This window comes from Ranitomeya variabilis, chromosome 6 (genome assembly GCF_051348905.1).
Source record: "Ranitomeya variabilis isolate aRanVar5 chromosome 6, aRanVar5.hap1, whole genome shotgun sequence".
In the NCBI taxonomy this organism is placed as follows: domain Eukaryota; kingdom Metazoa; phylum Chordata; class Amphibia; order Anura; family Dendrobatidae; genus Ranitomeya; species Ranitomeya variabilis.
Genome location: NC_135237.1, coordinates 528090867 through 528113249, shown reverse-complemented (window position 1 = coordinate 528113249; position 22383 = coordinate 528090867). Strand labels below are relative to the sequence as shown.

At 44.6% G+C, this 22383-nt stretch overlaps 1 protein-coding gene across 7 annotated transcripts in view; it reads left to right on the top strand.

Annotated features, from left to right (window-relative positions):
* CSMD3 (CUB and Sushi multiple domains 3) overlaps positions 1-22383 on the top strand; it is a 1888113-nt gene that overhangs the window by 1097730 nt on the left and 768000 nt on the right. For all 7 annotated transcript variants that reach the window (XM_077271102.1, XM_077271099.1, XM_077271098.1 and 4 more), the window contains one exon: positions 12856-12994. In XM_077271102.1, coding sequence (XP_077127217.1) covers positions 12856-12994 — 139 coding nt within the window. The remainder of the gene's footprint in view (positions 1-12855; positions 12995-22383) is intronic.

Below are 22383 nucleotides of genomic sequence, written 5' to 3'. Positions count from 1 at the left end.
GCTAAAATAATAAAATAAAAAGTTATTTAAGGAAAAATGCAGACGCCACCTGCACACGAGGATAGGGTATGCGTGCAAGTTGGTTTTAGTTATATTGAATGAATCTAAATGAGAAATAGCACATAGTCTTCTTGCTGCCAGGTACTTTCCACTGGACTCCAAAATGAATCTTTCATAATGTAGTACATTAAGGTCGAGGTTGCATTTTAAAGTAAAATATTGTGTTTCTCAGCTGGAAGTAAAAACCGTAAAAGCAGGAAACTCATTTCATAATTGCTAATGTAATCTATTTCCCTCTTCTTGTAGGATACGGATAAATCCAGTCTTAAAATCATATTCCAAAGCAAGGCTTAAATAATTCAAATTTAAGAGTTTAAAAGTTTTAACTTATGTAATAGAAAATTGTAGCTTTTTCTAAACTATATGTGTATATTATTATTATTTATTTTTTGAGCACCATTGTTTCCAGGGTGCTATACATGAGAAGGGGTTACATACAAGATAGAAAAATAGATTACAATGAATAAACTAACAATGATAGACTGGTGTAGAAAAGGAAAGGTGAACATATGGATGGCTCACCAATGACAATGTAGATCGAAATTGGATGAAAAATGTTTTAGTTTTTCAGGGTGAAACTAGATTTTTCATTTACTCATCCGAACTTCATCTCTTTACAAGCTTTAAAAAGCTGACTATGCACTATAGATAGGGTGTGACAGGAGGGCAGTGAAGAACAGCTACCATACCTTTAGCCAAATATGTTCACTCTGACATTACTAAGGATGTGTTTCCTTTACGGCTCTTGAAAAGTGTTCAATTCAAGTCCATGGAGATCTCTGAGTGTTATATACATGTGTTTTCAAGGCAATTGGAGGCTTTGCAGTACTTGAGATTCACTGGAAATCGATTCAGGAATCTTTTTTTGTTTGACAAATTTGAAAGCATTTACTGAATATGTGTGGTATTATAACAAAAAAACTGTTAGAAATATATATCACACATTAAGGCATTACATGGGGGAGAGTGACTTATGTTTAGCAATTCTATACACACAACAAAGCAGCAGATGTATAGCAATAAATTACAATGGCGTAAAATGATCAATTCATTGTTTATGGTGTTAGGCCAGGGACGTAATCACATATATAACATGCCATATGAGTAGTGAATATTTAATCATGAAACCACAACAACAAAAAATAAACTGCTGATCTTAGATAAATGTAAAGCATAAATTAAGGAAAAGATAAAAAGTCATTAAATAGCCATAATAATTAGGTAATATTTGCTTATATTTATAATTTTATTTCCATAGAGCCAATGTATTTTGAAGCACTTTACAATTAAGCGGGGAAATGTATAGACAATACAGTCATGGTAAAGTAACATACAGTTCAGCAGTTGCAGGAAGAGTGAGGGCCATGCTCGTAAGTTTACAATTAGTGTTGAGCATTCCGATACCGCAAGTATCGGGTATCGGCCGATACTTGCGGTATCGGAATTCCGATACCGAGTTCCGATATTTTTGTGATATCGGAAATCGGAATCGGAAGTTCCCAGTGTATGGTTCCCAGGGTCTGGAGGAGAGGAGACTCTCCTTCAGGCCCTGGGATCCATATTCATGTAAAAAATAAAGAATTAAAATAATAAATATGGATATACTCACCCGTCCGGCGGCCCCTGGACCTTACCGCTGTTAACCGGCAGCCTTTGTTCCTAAGAATGAGGAGTTTAGGACCTGCAATGACGTTGCGGCTTGTGATTGGTCGCGTGAGCGGTCACATGAGCGGTCACGCGACCAATCACAAGCCGCGACGTCAGCCGCGACGTCATCGAAGGTGATAAACTCCTCATTCTTGGGAACGGAGGCTGCTGGTTAACAGCGGTAAGGTCCAGGGGCCGCCGGACGGGTGAGTATATCCATATTTATTATTTTAATTCTTTATTTTTTACATTAATATGGATCCCAGGGCCTGAAGGAGAGTTTCCTCTCCTTCAGACCCTGGGAACCATCCAGGATTCCTTCCGATACTTGAGTCTCATTGACTTGTATTGGTATCGGGTATCGGCGATATCCGATATTTTTCGGGTATCGGCCGATACTATCCGATACCGATACTTTCAAGTATCGGAAGGTATCGCTCAACACTATTTACAATCTGTAAGGAAAACGGAAGGGGGGTACAATAGGTAAAAAGTGCTTGTCATGTATGGTCCAGCCATCATTACAATAAATAGGGGTTTTAAAATGAGCTGCATTAGGCGATTTTCAGCTAGTGTCTGTTAGGAGTCGAGTTCCCGCCGTTGCACAGGGGGAATCTCGAACCATGTCTGCTGTGGTCTCTCATTCCGCATCAGCCATAGTGGAGCCTGCTCATTGGTGACATTGGTCCCAGCATCTCACTCAGTCTGATTCTGTGCAAAGGGTTACTACTGCCTTTCCAGGCTCTGCCATTGTAGCCTGTACTGATCAGCGGCTAGCAGACGCCTCTGGGTCTAAGTCCTGCTTTTTCTCCTTCTGAGCATGCCCAAAGGAAGACCTCTCAGTGGAGGTCTGGGGTCACATTCTCAGATAGTGCAGTAGCTCCTATTGGTCCTCTAGGAAGGTCCTGAAGTTGCTCACTTACTGTAGCAATTCTTATTGGTCCTCTTGGAAGGTCCTGAACTTGCTGCAGCTATAAAACGTTTGCATGACCGCACGGCCATGCGCTAGTATACACTTGTTTACGTGTGTGTTGAGAGTGAAAGTCGCTCTTTAATCATCCCCTCCCTTGTGTTTGAATGCTCGCGTAAGGAGGATGATTGTTATCTAGTGCCCGACTTGTTACCAACACTGGTACACAAACAGCATCTATTACTGCGGCACCGTGCGCTATCACTGCGCTTTCCAAACCCAAGTCTGGGTGGTTAGTGGCGTCCACCAGTGCGGCACCGCATGCACTCTGGTGCTACTTAATTATTATTTCTGTTACGTGCAGTAATGCAGCCCTGTGACGCAACAGGGTTCACTTCTTTCACACAGGGTGAAGCTAATCCATGTGTGTATCCTCACTGCACCTCCATATAGTCCATCATTGCTTAGCAGCAGGTTCCATATCTGCACGGTGGACCCTGGGCATTGAATGCACCTTATTCCTTTTCTCTAATTATTTGGTGGTTCCGCTAGCCCTAACATTATACTTGTGCCAGGGTCTGGCTAAGTAATGACAGACGAACAGCGATTGCAGGGGTACATCCAGCTGCTGGAGGGCAGATTGGCGGCTCTCGAGCGTGCAACCTCAGGGGTGGATGTTACCGCAATAGCTGTTCATGCTTCTAGCGTGACTGTGGCAGCTTTTCCCACTGCCATCTCTCTTCCGACCTTATCTCACCTCCCACTGACAGAGAAATACTCTGGTGACAGTAAATCCTGTAGGGGTTTCGTGAGCCAAGGCGGTATACACCTCGAGCTCCTGGCTGCATGCTTTCCTACAGAGTGGGCAAAGGTGGGATTCATAATTTCTCTGCTGTTGGACAGGGCATTGGAGTGGGCTACACCGCTGTGTGAGCGCGATGATCATGTGGTGCAGAGTGCTCCTCAGTTTTTGAGTACTCTGAAACAGGTCATTTTAGGACCCCAAGTCACCCATGATACGGCGCTCCAACTGCTGGCATTGACTCAGGGTTCGTCCATGTTCAGCCATTTTGCCGTCTACTTCTAGACATTAGCGTCTGAGCTGGAATGGTCGAAAAAAGCCCTTATCCTGGTATTTTGGAGAGGGCTGGCTGACCATGTGAAGGACGCTTTGGCCACTAGGGAGATTCCCACCACATTGGAGGAGCTAATAGCTATGTCAACCTGCATCGACCGTCGTTTTCACAAGCGAAGGTTAAAGCGAGCCCAGTGTAGGCAGAGGTTTTGGCTTGCTCCCACCTTCGCCAAACCTCAGGAATCTCCAGTCCAGGCATCTGAGTCAGATGAGGCCATAGAGGCACTGCGTGCGGGATCTAAGTCCCGGTCCGCTCGTGCACTTATGGTCTGTCATCTTTGCCGGCAGTCAAACATCTTGCCTCCGAGCATTTTCAGCGGTCTGGGGAACGTCGGCGTCTAGTGGTAGTTGGAGGAGGTACACTAGACACGGAGACATTTTCCTCTAAATTGTCCTTCAAGGGGACAATTACCATAGGCCCATCCACTCTTATGGTAGAGCTTTGCCTGGACTCTGGGGCGGAAGGCAATTTCATGTCATCTGATTACGCCCAGTGTCATGCAATACCCCTGGTGATGCTCGCCAAACCTGTGACCGTTCGAGTGGTAAATGGGTCAACACTACCCTCACAGATTACACATCAGACCATTACATTCACTCTTTCTATGTCTCCATCACATCAGGAGATTATCTCCGTATTAGTCATTCCTGAGGGAATTGATGAGGTCCTGTTGGGGATACCATGGCTTCCTCATATAGAGTGGTCCTCGGGGAAAATTTTGGGATGGAGTAAATCATGTGAGAGTAGATGTCAGAGGGAATGCATTCAGGTCGCTTCTACAGAGGTACCCGCAGATCTTTGCTCTCTACCCAAGCACTATTTGTCCTATGCGGACATGTTCTCCAAAAGAGCTGCGGAGACCCTTTCGCCTCACCACCCCTATGACTGTCCTATTGACCTCTTGTCTGGTGCAGGGCCTCCCCGGGGTCGAGTCTATCCGTTATCTCTCCAAGAGATGGAGGTAATGTCTCAGTACATTCAAGAGAATCTGGCAAGAGGATTCATTAGGAAGTCAGTGTCACCTACAGGGGCTGGGTTCTTCTTCGTGCAGAAGAATAATGGAGAACTACGTCCATGCATAGACTACAGAGGTCTTAACGCCATCACCGTTAAGAATTAATACCCACTACCCCTGATATCTGAGCTTTTTGATAGGCTACGGGGAGCAAGGGTATTTACTAAGTTAGATCTGCGTGGTGCTTACAACCTGATTCGCATCCGTGAGGGGGACGAATGGAAAATGGCTTTTAACACCAGGGATGGGCACTATGAATATCTGGTGATGCCCTTCAGTCTCTGTAATGCCCTAGCCATTTTCCAAGACTTTATGAACAACATCATCCAAGAGATGCTCATCACCTCGGTCATAGTCAATCTGGATGATAACGTCATCTACTCTCCAGATTTTGACCCCCATCGGAGAGATGTTTGCAAAGTTTTTGACCTCTTACGGGCAAACTCCCTCTACGCCATGTTGGAGAAGTGTGTGTTTGAGCAGGAGTCCTTGCCTTTCCTTGGCTATATCATCTCTGCCCAGGGTTTGGCTATGGATCCTTCCAAGCTACAGGCTGTGATGGACTGGCAAGAATCCCATTCTCTTAAAGTGGTGCAGCACTTTATGGGGTTCATTAATTACTATCGCCAGTTCATCCCACACTTCTCAACTTTGGTAGCTCCCTTGGTAGCTCTCACCAATAAAGGAGCAAATCCCAAGTTGTGGTCAGAGGACGTCTCCAAGGCCTTTCTCTCGATTAAGGCACACTTCACTAGCGCTCCCATCCTACATCACGCCGATGTGGATAAGCCATTTATTATGGAGGTGAATGCTGGAGCAGTTCTCTTCCAAAAGGATGCTCAAGGTCAAAAATATCCTTGCTTCTTCTTCTCCAAGACCTTTTCACCAGCGGAGAGGAATTATTCCATCAGGGACAGGGAGTTGCTAGCCATGAAGTTGGCTTTCTCAGAGTGGAGACACCTCTTGGAGGTAGCTTGCTTTCCCTTCACAGACCACAGGAACTTGGTGTACTTACAGATGGCCTATCGGCTGAACTCTCGCCAGGCTATTATATTCGGGCGTGTGTGTCCTGTGCCAAGAATTGGTCTCCCTGGCAATGGCCTGCTGGGCAACTTTACCCCCTGCTGGTGGCCGACAGGCCCTGGGAGATGGTCGGGATGGACTTCGTGGTGGGCTTACTCAAATCTTGTAACTGCACCGTTATCTGGGTTGTCACCGATCGTTTCTCTAAGATGGTGCACTTGGTGCCACTTCCACGGTTACCTTCTGCACGGGCCTTGGTGGCGTTGTTCATTAAACATATTTTCCGTTTTCATGGCATGCCTGATAAAATTGTCAGTGACCGGTGTCCCCAGTTCGTGTCTCAGTTTAGGAGAGAGCTCTGTCGTTTACTTAGCATAGAACTAAATCTTTCCTCTGCATATCGTCCCGAGGCGAATGGGTTGGTAGAGAGGGCCAACCAGACTCTGGTGACATATTTGCGACATTTTCTTTCTGCTAGGCAGGATGACTGGGCATCTTTGCTACCTGCTACTTTGCTCTGAACTATGCTGTAGCTGATTCCACTGGGCAGACTCCTTTTCTCCTTAATTGCGGCCAGCATCCACATGTCCCTGTGCCCATGCCCATGTCATAAACTGATTCCAGGGTGGCAGACTGGGCAGTGGAGGCACGTGATATTTAGGACTGCACACAGGATGCCATTCGGGCTTCCAAGGAGAGAATGAGGGCTTCTGCCGGTGCTCACCGGCGCCCTGCTCCGACCTTTGCTCCTGGTGACTTAGTGTGGCTCTCCGCCCGTATCATCAGGCTGCGAGATGACTCCACTAAGTTTGCGCCTTGCTACATTGGTCCTTTCAAGTTTCTGGAACAGGTTAACCCTGTGGTCTACCGTTTGGCTATTCCTCCATGCCTTGGTATCACCGAAACCTTCCACGTTTCCCTCTTAAAACCCGTCTATATGTCAAGGTTTTCTGAGTCATCTGCCGGGACATCGGGTTTGTCCACAGATGAGTATGAGGTGAATGCTATCTTGGGGTGCAAGGTAGTACATGGCAAAAATACTATCTGGTGGACTGGAAGGGCCATGGCCCTGAGGACAGAACCTGGGAACCTGTAGAGCACATTCAGGCTCCACTGCTCATTGCAGCCTTTAAGCATGGCGAGGCCCAAGGAGGGGGTCCCTAGGAGGGGGGATAATGTTAGGAGTCAAGCTCCCACCGCTGCACAGGGGGAATCTTGAACCATGTCTGCTGTGGTCTCTCATTCTGCATCAGCCACAGTGGAGCCTGCTCAGCAAAGACATCGGTCCCAGCATCTCGCTCAGTCTGATTCTGTGCAAAGGGTTACTACTGCCTTTCCAGGCTTTGCCATTGCAGCCTGTACTGATCAGCGACGAGCAGACGTCTCTGGGACAAAGTCCTGCTTTTCTCCTTCTGAGCATGCCCAAAGGAAGACCTCTCAGTGGAGGTCTGGGGTCACATTCTCAGGTACTGCAGTAGCTCCTATTGGTCCTCTAGGAAGGTCCTGAAGTTGCTCAGTTACTGTAGCAGTACTCATTGGTCGTCTAGGAAGGTCCTGATCTTGCTGCAGCTATAAAAGGTTTGCATGGTTGCACGGCCATGCGCTAGTATACACTTATTTATGTGTGTGTGTTGTGAGTGAAAGTCGCTCTTTAATCATCCCCTCCCTTGTATTTGAATGCTCGCGTAAGGAGGATGATTGTAATCTAGTGCCTGACTTGTTACCAGCACTGGTACACAAACTATTACTGTGACCGCCAGTGCGGCCCCGTGCGCTATCTCCGTGCTTTCCAAACCCATGTCAGGTGGTCAGTGGCATCCGCCAGTGCATGCACTTTCGTGATACTTAATTATTATTTTTGTTGCATGCGGTACTGCGGCCCTGTGACGCAACAGAGTTTGCTTCTTTCACACAGGGTGAAGCTAACCCATGTGTGTATCCTCATTGTACCGCCATATAGTCCGTCATTGCTTAGCAGCAGGTTCCATCTCTGCACGGTGGATCCCGGGCTGCAAACGCACCTTATTCCTTTTCTCTAATTATTTGGTGCATTCCGCTAGCCCTAACAGTGTTGGTCTAAGTGTAGTTACCAAGTGCTATTGGGTGCATGGAGGATGTGTTGGCAGATGAATAAGAGTTACAAGATTCTGAGGGAAATTTAGAAAGTGAGAACATGGAAGAGATAAGTTAGTGAAGTGAGGTGATAGGCTTCAAAGCAACCTTAAAAATGAGGAGGCTAGATATTAATCAGTAGAGTGTAAGGAACAAAATTGAATTGTAAACGGTTAGGAAGAGAGATAGCGAATTAGACGATTACAGGTCTGAAGGAGAGGAAACTCTCCTTCAGGCCCTGGGATCCATATTAATGTAAAAAATAAAGAATTAAAATAATAAATATGGATATACTCACCCGTCCGGCGGCCCCTGGACCTTACCGCTGTTAACCGGCAGCCTCTGTTCCTAAGAATGAGGAGTTTAGGACCTTCGATGACATCGCGGCTGATGTTGTGGCTTATGATTGGTCGCGTGCCGCTCATGTGACCGCTCACGCGACCAATCACAAGCCGCGACGTCATCACAGGTCCTAAACTCCTCATTCTTAGGAAAGGAGGCTGCCGGTTACTACCAGGGCACGTCAGAGAGTGAGTATATCCATATTTTTTATTTTAATTCTTAATTTTTTACATGAATATGGATCCCAGGGCCTGAAGGAGAGTCTCCTCTCCTCCAGACCCTGGGAACCATACACTGGGAACTTCCGATTCCGATTTCCGATATCACAAAAATATCGGAACTCGGTATCGGAATTCCGATACAGCAAGTATCGGCCGATACCCGATACTTGCGGTATCGGAATGCTCAACACTACAGACCATGCATTTATAGATGAAGGGGAAATTAGAGACAGGTCTGTCTAGTTATCAGAGGTATAGAGATGTTTTCTTTTTAAGCAAAGGGGTAATGACAACGTGTCGGAATGAAGACGGGAAGATTCCAGATGAAAGGCAGAGGCTGAATATTTTATCTAAGTGGGTAGTTACAGTCAGGGAGAGGGGCTGAAAGAGATGTGATGAAATTGGTGCATTGGTGCAGGTTGAAGGATGAGAAGAAGCAAGAAGCCTGGTAACTTCTACTTCTGTGACAGTTTGAAAGGTGGAAAGTGAACCTAGGGTGCAGAAGGGATAGGGATACAAGTTATGAGGGTATTGGGCAAAAATGTCCTGTGGATAAGGTTGATTTTTTGGAGCAAATGACTGTGGCCAGATCGTCAGCACTGAGGTTGAAGAAGGGGGTCTTTACTTTCGGGCTCAGGCAGGACTGGTAAGTTTCAGAGTCACTTTGGAATTTTGGCTAGAGATACTATGAGGGAGTTCTTAAATAAGCTTGTTCGACCAGATGGGAACAGAGTTGCAAGTTTTGAGCATGAACTTATAATGGATGAAGTCTTATGCTAAAATTGATTTTCCCCATTGATGCTCAACACACCTGGGGCAATGCTGGAAAAAATATGTTTGCAGGTCGGGCCAGGGATGTCATTATCTGTGTCAAGCCTTTCTGCATGTAGCAAGTGCTGCTTCATCCAGGGAACTTTATAATGTCTTATTAATATGTGACCAAGCTACGGATTGTTGATAAACTGCTGGAAATTAATGGCACATAACTGGGTACCAGTTCTTGATATAAAATGAAAGGAGGCTGTGGTCAGAGAACAGGATAATGTCTTAATCTTCTAGAATGTTACCAAACCCAACACGTACCTATATTCACTGACCTAAGAAAAGAAGTTACAGTTATTTTTTTCCCTAAATCCGCCTAATTATTTATGTGATGTAGTGCAAGTGTATAAAAATGCTTACCAATTGCCATCTTCTACAGTTGCCTGCATTGCTCCACACCTATTCTGGCTCATCTGACAGGTGTTCAGATTTGTGAACTCACACTGTGTGGGGCTAGAATTATTTTTTGATTGAAGTTATTGAGAACCAAAATGAGGCTCTATTGACTTACATTAAAAAAGCAACTACAATTCACTTGTGTGAGTCTGCTAGTCTTTTTCTCATGTTACCTGGACCAGAAATTAACTGGGGAAAACTGCTATCGGTAAATGCTTTAATACACTTGTATTCAATCAAATATATGAACAGGAGGGATTAGACGCAACAAATTCCTGAGACTTCTTCTTTAAAGAAAACTATGATTTACCATACTCTCCTTGTATGTGTTACCCCTATTACGCAACCACTATAGAAAGCTCAAAGGATGTGAAAATGTAGATCTTGTATAGGTGGCTCCAAATCACCACTAGTGGAATGTTATTATTTAAAGAATAATTGCATTTTTTTTTAACTTTTGATATTTTATAGTAATATGTCAGAAGTTTTGATTGTTAGTGGTCAGGGTGTTATGGTTCATACTAATTGCTGAAATGAAGGAGCAGAAACATTCAGACAAAATTGTGTTCCCATTCAAATCTCTCCAGCTCATCTCATGTAGGTGGGATTAGATAAGGATGGACTCATAGACTTTTATGAGAATTTCAGCAAAATACAACAAGCAAAACACAGAGATGGAAATACACCATAACCAATGCAACAAGTAAATCCAGATGAACTCACTCAATAAATTACAACAAATCAGCATAAATCCAGTGTAAAAAGGTATAAAATATATATTTTATTTGATAATATTAAAAAAATCAGAGATACCTCAAATACTAGATATAAATGCTAAAATACATATCCAGACTGACCGGACATGTATGCAAAAAATATCAAACCACAGTCGTGGCAGCAAAGGACCAACAGACAACATCACTTAATATAGCAGACAATACATAGAACACATACAACTGACAATGGTCATCTAACCTTAGATGGTTCGTTATTGAAAACATTATCTATCTGGTTGAAACCTGCTCCTGTATTATGTGAAGCCAATGACAAAAAGAGAAAAAAAGAAATTAATTGGCACAATCTCACCAGTCTGTCATATACAGACGAATGGGGGTCCTCATCCATCAGTCAATGTCTCAAGAACTTGTCAGTATGGCAGGATGGGGGATGGGGACTATATTAAGCCCTGTAAGACTATACTGGCTCTATTGACCCTAAGACTCCTGCCCTGATAAGGGCAATCCACAGTTCACCCTAGATTGAAGTCACCCGAAAAGAGCCACACGTGCATCCTGATGCATTTCTATCATTCAGGGTCATCAGGAAATGCAAAGCACATTACACACAAAACAAGGGCTAAGATACCAGCCTTACAGTGGTGGAAATAGCACACATAACTCTGGTATAGTCTCAGTCTCGTTGGGGATTTTTTAGGGTCAGATCTGTAGAAAGGTCAGCTGTGAACTGCCTTAGACAGAACAGGAGTCTTGAGGTCAATGGGACCAGTGTTGTCTCACAGGGGTCCCATTGACCTCAGTCCCCAGGGGAGGGATGCTGCTCATCACTCAATATCATAAGAATTTGTGTTAGGTGTCGCGTTCCTGCTGCTGCACAGGGGAAATCTTGAACCATGTCTGCTGCGGTCTACCATTCTCCTCCAGCCGCAGTGGAACCTGCTCAGCGGAGACGTCGGTCCCAGCGTCTGGCTCAGCCTGATACTGTGCGAATGGTTACTGTTGCCTTTCCAGGCTCTGCCCTTGTAGCCAGCACTGGTCAGCGGCGAGCAGGCTTTTCTGGGACTAAGTCCTGCTTTTGACGCACTGAGCATGCCCACGGGAGGTTCTCTCTTTGGAGGTCGGGGGTCACACGCTCTGGCCCTGTTGCCACTCCTATTTGTCTACCAGGAAGGTCCTGTAGAGCTGTAACTATAAAAGGTTTGAATGGCCGCATGGCCATGCGCAAGTATCAAATGTGTTTGGCTTACGCCAGTGGATACTATACCACTCTATACATATGTGGTGTGAGGCTGTAGCTTTGGGACTGTACACTCAGGCAGGCAGCTAGCGTCAGTGGGGGCAATTAGCCTTGGCTTAACATCTGGTTCCTTCATGTGTGCGGTTAGCACAGAAGAGTCCCAGAGCAAGCAAAACCCTTAGTTAGGGTAATAGTTTTGTGTACAGCGCGACTCTGTGAGTCAACAGAGATCGCTTCCAGTTCACATGGGGTGAAGTTTAACCCACATGTGACCTCAGAGGTTATCCGCCGTTACTTTGCAGCAGATATCTCTGCACGGTGGACCCCGGGCTGCGAACGCACCTTGTAGCTACCTATCTATACTCGGTGCATTCCGCTAGCCCTAACAATTTGTCTGTATCGCAGGATGGGTCCTGCGGTACAGATAAATTCTTACGATATTGAGTGATGAGCGAGGACCCCCGTTCTTCTGTATATGACTGGCTGATGAGATTATTACAACAATTTTCTATTTTCTATTTTTCACCTTTTGCCACTGGAAAGACACAATACAGGACAGGAGTAGGTTACAACCAAATAGTCAATTTTTTCCAACAAATAATCCAAGGTTGTATGACCATTGTCAGTTGTAAGTGTTCTATTCATTGTCTGCTATATTAAATGATGTTGTCTGTTGTTCCATTGCGGCCATCACTGTGGTTTGATCTTTTTCACATACATGTCTGGTTGGTCAGGACATGTACTTTAACATATCTATATAATACTTTTGGTATCTCTGATTTTTTTTAATTTTAAGAAATGAAAGTTATATTTTATACCATTTCAAACTCACTTTATGCTGATTTGTTGTAATCTAGCCAAATCAAAGAAAGGGGTACATCACTTGACTTCTTTGTTTCAACGATCAAAAGAAGTTTTATCACCCAGAGCCTTGGCATTTAAAAGGTAGGACATGTCACTAAGACATATCAAAGTTGTATGAAAATTACTCTAGGTATCATAAGTATTTTAAATGTATTTTCTGAAAAAGAAAAACAGAGTTCTGGCCACAATAAAGATGTATTGTGAAATTATTAGGCAATCTTGGATCTAGAAATAAAATTGCTTTCTGTTTTATTCCATGTGTTCTTAGGTAAGAAGATTGCATTACATACAGAAAATCTAATCTAATATTCATTTTCTCTATTTCATTTTCAGCTCCATGTGGTGGACATTTTTCAGCTCCCAGTGGAGTCATACTTTCTCCCGGGTGGCCTGGCTACTATAAAGACTCTCTGAATTGTGAATGGGTGATTGAAGCAGAACCTGAACGCTCCATTAAAATTACATTTGAAAGGTCAGGATTTCTTTAAGCATTATATTTCTTTCCTTGTTAGAACAAAAATGTGTAATAAATAATATGTTGTATATATATACAGAAGCTGCAGTAGATTTCCCAAAGTGCTTTTATGCTGAAATGGGGATTAACTCATGTAGACCATAGTTGACCCTACTTAACCTTAAGTAATCTCACGATTATGGTTTTCTTCTGTTTTCTCCTAAAGCCATAGAAATATTAGATTATTCAATTTTGATTGTTTTAAAGCTTGCATGCATTGATATTAGAAACCAGATGCTTTTAATAATCGTGGAGCCAAGTAAGATGTATCGTGAAATTATGAGGAGCTTTGCTCTCAAAAACTAAAGATCTTAATGTAAAGGAGATTATCTGTCCAGATCAAGTTATATAGGCCATTAAGCAATTGCAGTTGTTGTTTTTTTTAATAAACAACACTTTTCATCTATTTCCTTTCTAGAATTGTTGAAATTATTAAAATTTTGTCTAGATGTATTTAAAATACAAATGAGGGAGGGCGGCAGAGGACGTTTAGTAGTGAGTCAATGATAGAAGAAGCTAGAACAGTTGGAATAGTGTCTCAATCTCTTTGGGTGTAATCCTTCTGGATACAACAAACTGTTTAAACGCTCATGTAAAATGCAAATGTGGTGGCTCGTTTCTTGAGAATATCCTGAATTATTAATGTTTTATTGTATAAGGATATGTGTTATGACCATCAAAAGGTGTTTTTACACTATCAGAAGACCTGTTCCTAGGTATAATTTGTTTAAACACAAAACAAAAACTGTGCTTTGGATGAAAAAGTCCAAGGAATTGACTTCAGCACTAAAAAGGAAAAAAATTAAAACATATCTTTTACTATGGATTTGTTTAAAAAATCATAGTGTAGGAAAAAAGAATAAAAAAGATTAGGATCTATAAGTTTAAACATTTTGGGTTAGCAAACCTTATTCATAGTTAAGAATAGCTTCAAATAAAGGTTGCTAACCTCAAATATGTAAGCTTATGGATCATATTTTTTTTAATTTCTTACACTTTGTCACAAGGTGACTGTGGGATAATGGGCTTCTACAGTGTTCCTAAGTCTAGGGGCCCTCAGGATTACCACTGATAGTGGGGATGCCTGGGTCTCCATCCACACTATGTTCATGAGTAGCACTAGTCTGTTAAGTGAATGAGGAGAACATAAATAAGACAGGACAAAACAGACTCACAGTCACTCAGCACTTTCACAGGGAAAAACACTAACTTACAAAAGTGTTAAGCCTGTGAGGCGACAAAGTAACATAAAGACACCAAGGGAAAAAGGAAAGGCTTCACCAAACACTGCTTGTAAAAACGTTTGAATAACCACCAGTTATAAAGGAGGTGTCCACCTCTACAGACCAGAATAGACTAATTATAGCTGGCATTACCTGCATAGTAAAGCCAGGTTATATAGAAGGAGCAAATACATTACTGATTCTCCCACAGATAGTGGGATTAACAAGATTAGCTCATCAGCAAACATTTAACACTTGCTATCCTGCCTAGGAGCTGCAGCTCTTAAGGTACCGTCACACTCAGCAACTTTGCAATGAGAACGACAACAATCCGTGACGTTGCAGCGTCCTGGATAGCGATCTCGCTGTGTTTGACATGCAGCAGCGATCTGGATCCCGCTGTGCCATCGCTGGTCGGAGCTAGAAGTCCAGAACTTTATTTTGTCGCCAGGTCGGCGTGTATCGTCATGTTTGACATCAAAAGCAATGACGCCAGCAACGAGCATAGGGGGCGTCGCAGCGTCTCCCTCTAGCCAGTCGGTACACTCTGGCTGTTTGACATGGAGCTAAAACAACCAGCGAGAACGAGAAGTGACGTCACTGGATCGCTCCTGCATCGTTCTGGAGTTGCTGTGTTTGACGTCTCTATAGCGACCTAAACAGCGACGCTCCAGCGATCTAGTTTAGGTCGGCTCGTTGTCTATATCGCCACAGCGTCACTGAGTGTGAAGGTACCTTTAGAGTTAACTCCCAAGTCACCCTAGGCTGATCATAGCTATCAATAGAGTTATAAGGAAGAGTGTAAGAATCTATGTTTGTTTGTTTTTTAAATCCACAGTAAAAGTTGGGGTTTCATGTTTTTCTTTTTTGGTGCTGGAGTCCAATCCTTGGACTTTTTCTTCCATTAGTACCCAGAAGCCAGTCCAGTGTTTTCTCTACACTCGCTGCACCACACCTCGACCAGAGAAAGTTGTCTTCAGGGGCTTTGTTGCTTGGAATCTTATGGCTTCTTTTTGTATCGAATAGTGAGCTGAGTATAGCTTAATCTATATGCAATTTTCTGCTTAAAACCTTTACTTTACTCACAGTCCCCAGGTCCAAGGCTGAACGTTCACAATTGACCTGGTGTCTATTATTATCTGCAGGACTAACATCTTGTTGGCAGAACTGCAGCAAATCAGAGAGCTCAGAAGCTCTGCCAGAGAATACAGCATAAGCTGGTCAGAATCGCTGACCTTAATGATTGGCTGTAGTGCTGCCGATGTGACATCGGCATTACAGGTAATAACAGACTCCAAGCGGGAAGTGTGTGTAAAGCATAGATTGCTTGTTACTTCAAACAATCTGTGACTGGGGACAGTGGTTTTCTGTAACTGGTTATACAATTCTTACACTTATGTCATATTAGTGGGACACCTCTCTCCAAGGGGTCATACACATTGGACTAATATTTTACAGTTTGGGTGTACCCTATCAACTACTTTTCCTGCTGCTTGTTTTGCCAATATCAAATAAAAAAATAATTTTGCTTAATCCTTTGTTCCCATGAGAGGTAAGCTGTCAACAGAGTTGTCTGACAGCTCACTCCTTATGCATGTGTATGGTGAAATCCAGAGGAATAGCTATTATATAAATGAGTATTCTTCAGCCTACCGTTCCTGCATGTGCATTTTCATCATAAAAGGGAATGTATCATGAAGAAATTACTTCTTGCTTTGCTTTATTTTAAAAAAGAATTGGAAATGTTTTTTTTCATCTTGTGATATGCATTAAAGTATCAAGAATAAATGAGTAATCCTACAATTTTTGAATTGGCCACTGGGGCTAGACTCCAACTTCATGTTCTAATGAACAGGAAGAGTTTTCAGCAGATTCCTTATCATCAGAAGAAGGATTACAATGACAGGTAACACCACTACACACATTAAAATAAAACACAGAACCAACCATTAATAAACTCAGTGCAATCAGTTGTCTGTGGGTGGGTATATATGTACAAAAGGGAATTCTGCTTGCCCTGTGTTATTTATGACATTGTTTACTTAGACTTGATTGTATGCATCTGGTCCACCCTTAATTCTCTGACCAAGATGAGCAGAGACCACTCCTCTCTGCTCCACACCTGAACGCACTTAGTTTTCCATATATTGCATAGCACAAGTCTGCTAGACTTCAGTCTGCAGTGTGATTTCTAGAAGTGTGTTCTAAAAGTGTGGATTACATTAGAATTAAAACCTGAATTGAACCTGAAGAGAACTGAAGGTAACTGGCCTGTCACTGCAAACAATGTTTCTGTTTGTTGTCACTTTTACCCCTATAATCTTTCACTTTCTGCTACCTCCCCCAATCCCCACACCAAGTAAGGAACTGTTCATCTCCTCTTCACTCCTCCCCATCCATCTCACCTCCTCCTCAGAACTGTTCCTTAACATACAATCCTCTGTCTCAAAGCACAGGCAGCCCCCTCACGCTCTCTCCTGCTCCCACCTGCTAACACTATCTCTGCTCCTTCTCACTGCTGGTGATATCTCTCCAAATCCTGGTCCTCCTCACCACATTCCCACAGTCATTTCTACCTCCCATCCACGCTCCATCACAAACTTCCGTAACCTCTCTAACCTTATACCCATTCGCCCAGCCCCCGCTTCCCCAGTCCCACTAACAGGAGCTCTATGGAATGCTCGCTCTGTCTGTAACAAGCTTTCCTACATCCATGACCTTTTTGTTACTACCAAACTTTCCTTCCTCGCCATCACCGAAACCTGGCTCACCCCTTCTGACACAGCCTCTCCTGCTGCACTCTCTTACGGTGGCTTCCACCTTTCTCACACACCCCGCCCCAGCAGCAAGCATGGTGGAGGAGTTGGTTTTCTCCTGTCAGATAACTGCTCCTTCACCCCAATCCCACTGCCACCCTCTGTTACCCTCCCTTCCTTTGAGGTGCACTCTGTGCGCATCTACTCCCCCTCCAACCTCCAACTGGCTGTCATTTACCGCCCCCCAGGGCCAGCCACCATCTTCTTTGACCACTTCACCACCTGGCTACTTCATTTCCTTTCTGCAGACATCCCCACTATCATCATGGGCGATTTCAACATCCCTATTGACACTTCCCTCTCAGCTGCCACTAAACTTCTATCTCTCTCTTCCTCCTTCGGCCTCACTCAATGGTCTTCTGCAGCCACTTACAAAGATGGTCACACACTGGACCTCATCTTCACCCGCCTCTGCTCCCTATCTAACCTCTCTAACTCACCTCTTCCTCTCTCTGACCACAACCTTCTCACATTCTCATCTCTCTCCACTCCATGTCTAGAGTCCCCACCCCACAACTTTCACACCCTCGCAGAAATCTTAAACATCTTGACCTACATTCATTCTCTGAATCCCTCCTCCCTCTCACAGACATAAGTTCCATACACAATGCGGATGACGCTGCCGCTCTATATAACACCACAATAGCTGTAGCTTTGGAATCTGCTGCCCCACTTACACATACCAAAGCTTGCAAAATCAACAGACAGCCCTGGCACACCAGCCTGACCAAAGAACTGAGGCGAGCTTCCAGGGCTGCTGAGCGCAGATGGAAAAGATCCCACTCCAACGACCACTTAATCGCATTCAAACAGTCCCTCACTACTTTCAAGACTGCACTCGCCACAGCTAAACAAACCTACTTCTCATCTCTCATATCCTCCCTGTCTCACAACCCTAAACAGTTATTCAACACCTTCAATTCTCTCCTCCGTCCCCCAGCACCTCCTCCCTCCTCACTTATCTCTGCTGAAGACTTTGCCTCATTCTTCAAGCAGAAGATTGATAACATCAGAGACAGTTTTGGTCAACAAGCCCCAGAGCCCTTCCTCCCAACTTCCCTACCCTCCACCTCCAAAACCAACTACTCCACCATTACAGAAGATCAACTCGCCACTCTACTCTCAAGATCGCATCTCACCACCTGTGCACTTGACCCGCTCCCATCCCACCTCATCCCAAACCTCACCTGTTATGACCCCAGTGGACAGGGTCTCAGAGGAACGTGTAAGTCTGCGAGATTCAAAAATCCAGCTCATAGGGCTGTGGTAACTGGGTTGACCAAATAGCTACTCCTAACGCCAACACTAGAAGTAGCCGGGGATCATGCCTACGGTGATCGCTAGATGACTTGCGCCAGCCGGAGAATCTAACTACCCCTAGGAGAAGAAAACAAAGACCTCTCTTGCCTCCAGAGAAAGGGACCCCAAAGCAAGATACAAGCCCCCCACAAATAATAACGGTGAGGTAAGAGGAAATGACAAACACAGAAATGAACCAGGTTCAGCAAAGAGAGGCCAGCTTACTAATAGCAGAATATAGCAAGATAACTTATCTGGTCAACAAAAACCCTATAAAAATCCACGCTGGAGATTCAAGAACCCCCGAACCGTCAAACGGTCCGGGGGGAGAACACCAGCCCCCTAGAGCTTCCAGCAAAGGTCAGGATACAGATAGGAACAAGCTGGACAAAAATACCAAACAAAACAAAAGCAAAAAGCAAGGAAGCAGACTTAGCTTGAAATACAGGAACCAGGATCATAGGACAAGAGCACAACAGATTAGCTCTGATTTCAACGATGCCAGGCATTGAACTGAAGGTCCAGGGAGCTTATATAGCAACGCCCCTGAACTAACGGCCCAGGTGAGGATATAGGAAAAGACAGAAGCTCCAGAGTCAAATCACTAATGACCACTAGAGGGAGCAAAAAGCAAAATCACAACAGTACCCCCCCCTTAGTGAGGGGTCACCGAACCCTCACCACGACCACCAGGGCGATCAGGACGAGCGGCGTGAAAGGCACGAACTAAATCGGCCGCATGAACATCAGAGGCGACCACCCAGGAATTATCTTCCTGACCATAGCCCTTCCACTTGACCAGGTACTGAAGCCTCCGCCTGGAGAGACGAGAATCCAAGATCTTCTCCACCACGTACTCCAACTCGCCCTCAACCAACACCGGAGCAGGAGGCTCAGCAGAAGGAACCACAGGCACAACGTACCGCCGCAACAAGGACCTATGAAACACGTTGTGGATAGCAAACGACACAGGAAGATCCAGGCGAAAGGATACAGGATTAAGGATTTCCAATATCTTGTAAGGACCAATAAAACGAGGTTTAAATTTGGGAGAGGAAACCTTCATAGGAACAAAGCGGGAAGAAAGCCACACCAAATCCCCAACACGTAGTCGGGGACCCACACCGCGGCGGCGGTTGGCAAAGCGCTGAGCCCTCTCCTGTGACAACTTCAAGTTGTCCACCACAAGATTCCAGATCCGCTGCAACCTATCCACCACAGAATCCACCCCAGGGCAGTCAGAAGGTTCCACATGACCCGAAGAAAAACGAGGGTGGAAACCAGAGTTGCAGAAAAATGGCGAAACCAAGGTGGCGGAACTAGCCCGATTATTAAGGGCAAACTCAGCCAACGGCAAGAAGGTCACCCAATCGTCCTGATCAGCAGAGACAAAACACCTCAAATAAGCCTCCAAAGTCTGATTAGTTCGCTCCGTCTGTCCATTAGTCTGAGGATGGAAAGCAGACGAAAACGACAAGTCAATGCCCATCCTACTACAAAAGGATCGCCAGAATCTGGAAACGAACTGGGATCCTCTGTCTGACACAATATTCTCAGGGATGCCGTGCAAACGAACCACGTTCTGTAAAAACACAGGAACCAGATCGGAAGAGGAAGGCAGCGTAGGCAAAGGAACCAAATGGACCATCTTGGAGAAGCGATCACATATCACCCAGATAACAGACATGCCTTGAGACACCGGAAGATCAGAAATGAAATCCATGGAGATATGTGTCCAAGGTCTCTTAGGGACAGGCAAGGGCAAGAGCAACCCGCTGGCACGAGAACAGCAAGGCTTAGCTCGAGCACAAGTCCCACAGGACTGTACAAATGACCGCACATCCCTAGACAAGGAAGGCCACCAAAAGGATCTGGCCACCAGATCTCTGGTGCCAAAAATTCCTGGGTGACCTGCCAACACCGAGGAATGAACCTCGGAAATGACTCTGCTGGTCCACTTATCAGGCACAAACAGTCTGTCAGGTGGACAAGAATCAGGCCTATCAGCCTGAAATCTCTGCAACACACGTCGCAGATCTGGAGAAATAGCTGACAAGATAATACCATCCTTAAGAATACCAACAGGTTCAGCGACTCCAGGAGCATCAGGCACAAAGCTCCTGGAAAGAGCATCGGCCTTCACATTTTTTGAACCTGGTAAATACGAGACAACAAAGTCAAAACGGGAGAAAAACAATGACCAGCGGGCCTGTCTAGGATTCAGGCGTTTAGCAGACTCGAGATACATCAGATTTTTGTGATCAGTCAAGACCACACGATGCTTAGCACCCTCGAGCCAATGACGCCACTCCTCAAATGCCCATTTCATGGCCAACAACTCCCGATTGCCCACATCATAATTTCGCTCCGCAGGCGAAAACTTCCTAGAGAAAAAGGCGCAAGGTCTCATAACAGAGCAACCAGGGCCTCTCTGCGACAAAACGGCCCCTGCTCCAATCTCTGAAGCATCCACCTCAACCTGAAAGGGAAGCGAGACATCAGGCTGGCACAAAACAGGAGCCGAAGTAAACCGACGTTTCAACTCCTGGAAAGCCTCCACGGCAGCAGGAGCCCAATTAACCACATCGGAGCCCTTCTTGGTCATATCCGTCAAAGGTTTCACAATGCTAGAAAAGTTAGTGATAAAACGACGGTAGAAGTTAGCGAAACCCAAGAACTTCTGAAGACTCTTAACTGACGAGGGCTGAGTCCAATCAAGAATAGCTCGGACCTTGACTGGGTCCATCTCCACAGCAGAAGGGGAAAAAATTAACCCCAAAAAGGGAACCTTCTGTACACCAAAAAGACACTTTGAGCCCTTGACAAACAAAGAATTTTCACGCAAAATTTTAAAGACCATCCTGACCTGCTCCACATGCGAGTCCCAATTATCAGAAAAAAACAGAATATCATCCAGATAAACGATCAAAAATTTATCCAGATAGTTCCGGAAAATGTCATGCATAAAGGACTGAAAAACTGAAGGGGCATTAGAGAGCCCAAAAGGCATCACCAAGTACTCAAAATGACCTTCGGGCGTATTGAATGCGGTTTTCCATTCATCCCCTTGCTTAATGCGCACAAGGTTGTACGCACCACGAAGGTCTATCTTGGTAAACCACTTGGCACCTTTAATCCGGGCAAACAAGTCAGACAACAGCGGCAAAGGATACTGAAATTTGTCAGTGATCTTATTTAAAAGCCGATAGTCAATACAAGGCCTCAAAGATCCGTCCTTTTTAGCCACAAAAAAGAATCACGCACCAAGAGGGGAAGAAGACGGACGGATGTGTCCTTTCTCCAGAGACTCCTTGATATATGAACGCATAGCGGTATGTTCAGGTATCGACAGATTAAACAGTCTTCCCTTAGGAAATTTACTGCCTGGAATCAAATCTATTGCACAGTCACATTCCCTATGAGGAGGCAATGCACTGGACCTGGACTCGCTAAAGACATCCTGATAATCAGACAAATACTCCGGAACTTCCGAAGGCGTAGAAGAAGCAATAGACACAGGCAGGGAATCCTCATGAATACCACGACAGCCCCAACTAGACACTGACATAGCCTTCCAGTCAAGGACTGGATTATGGGTCTGTAACCATGGCAGCCCCAAAACAACCAAATCATGCATTTTATGTAGAACGAGAAAACGTATCACCTCGCGGTGTTCAGGAGTCATGCACATGGTAACCTGTGTCCAATACTGCGGTTTATTTTCTGCTAATGGCGTAGCATCAATACCCCTAAGAGGGATAGGATTTTCTAATGGTTCAAGAATAAAACCACAGCGCTTAGCAAATGAGAGATCCATAAGACTCAGGGCAGCACCTGAATCTACAAACGCCATGACAGGATAAGATGACAGTGAGCAAATCAAAGTTACAGACAGAATAAACTTAGGATGCAAATTACCAACGGTGACAGGACTAACAACCTTAGATATACGTTTAGAGCATGCTGAGATAACATGTGTAGAATCACCACAGTAGTAGCACAAACCATT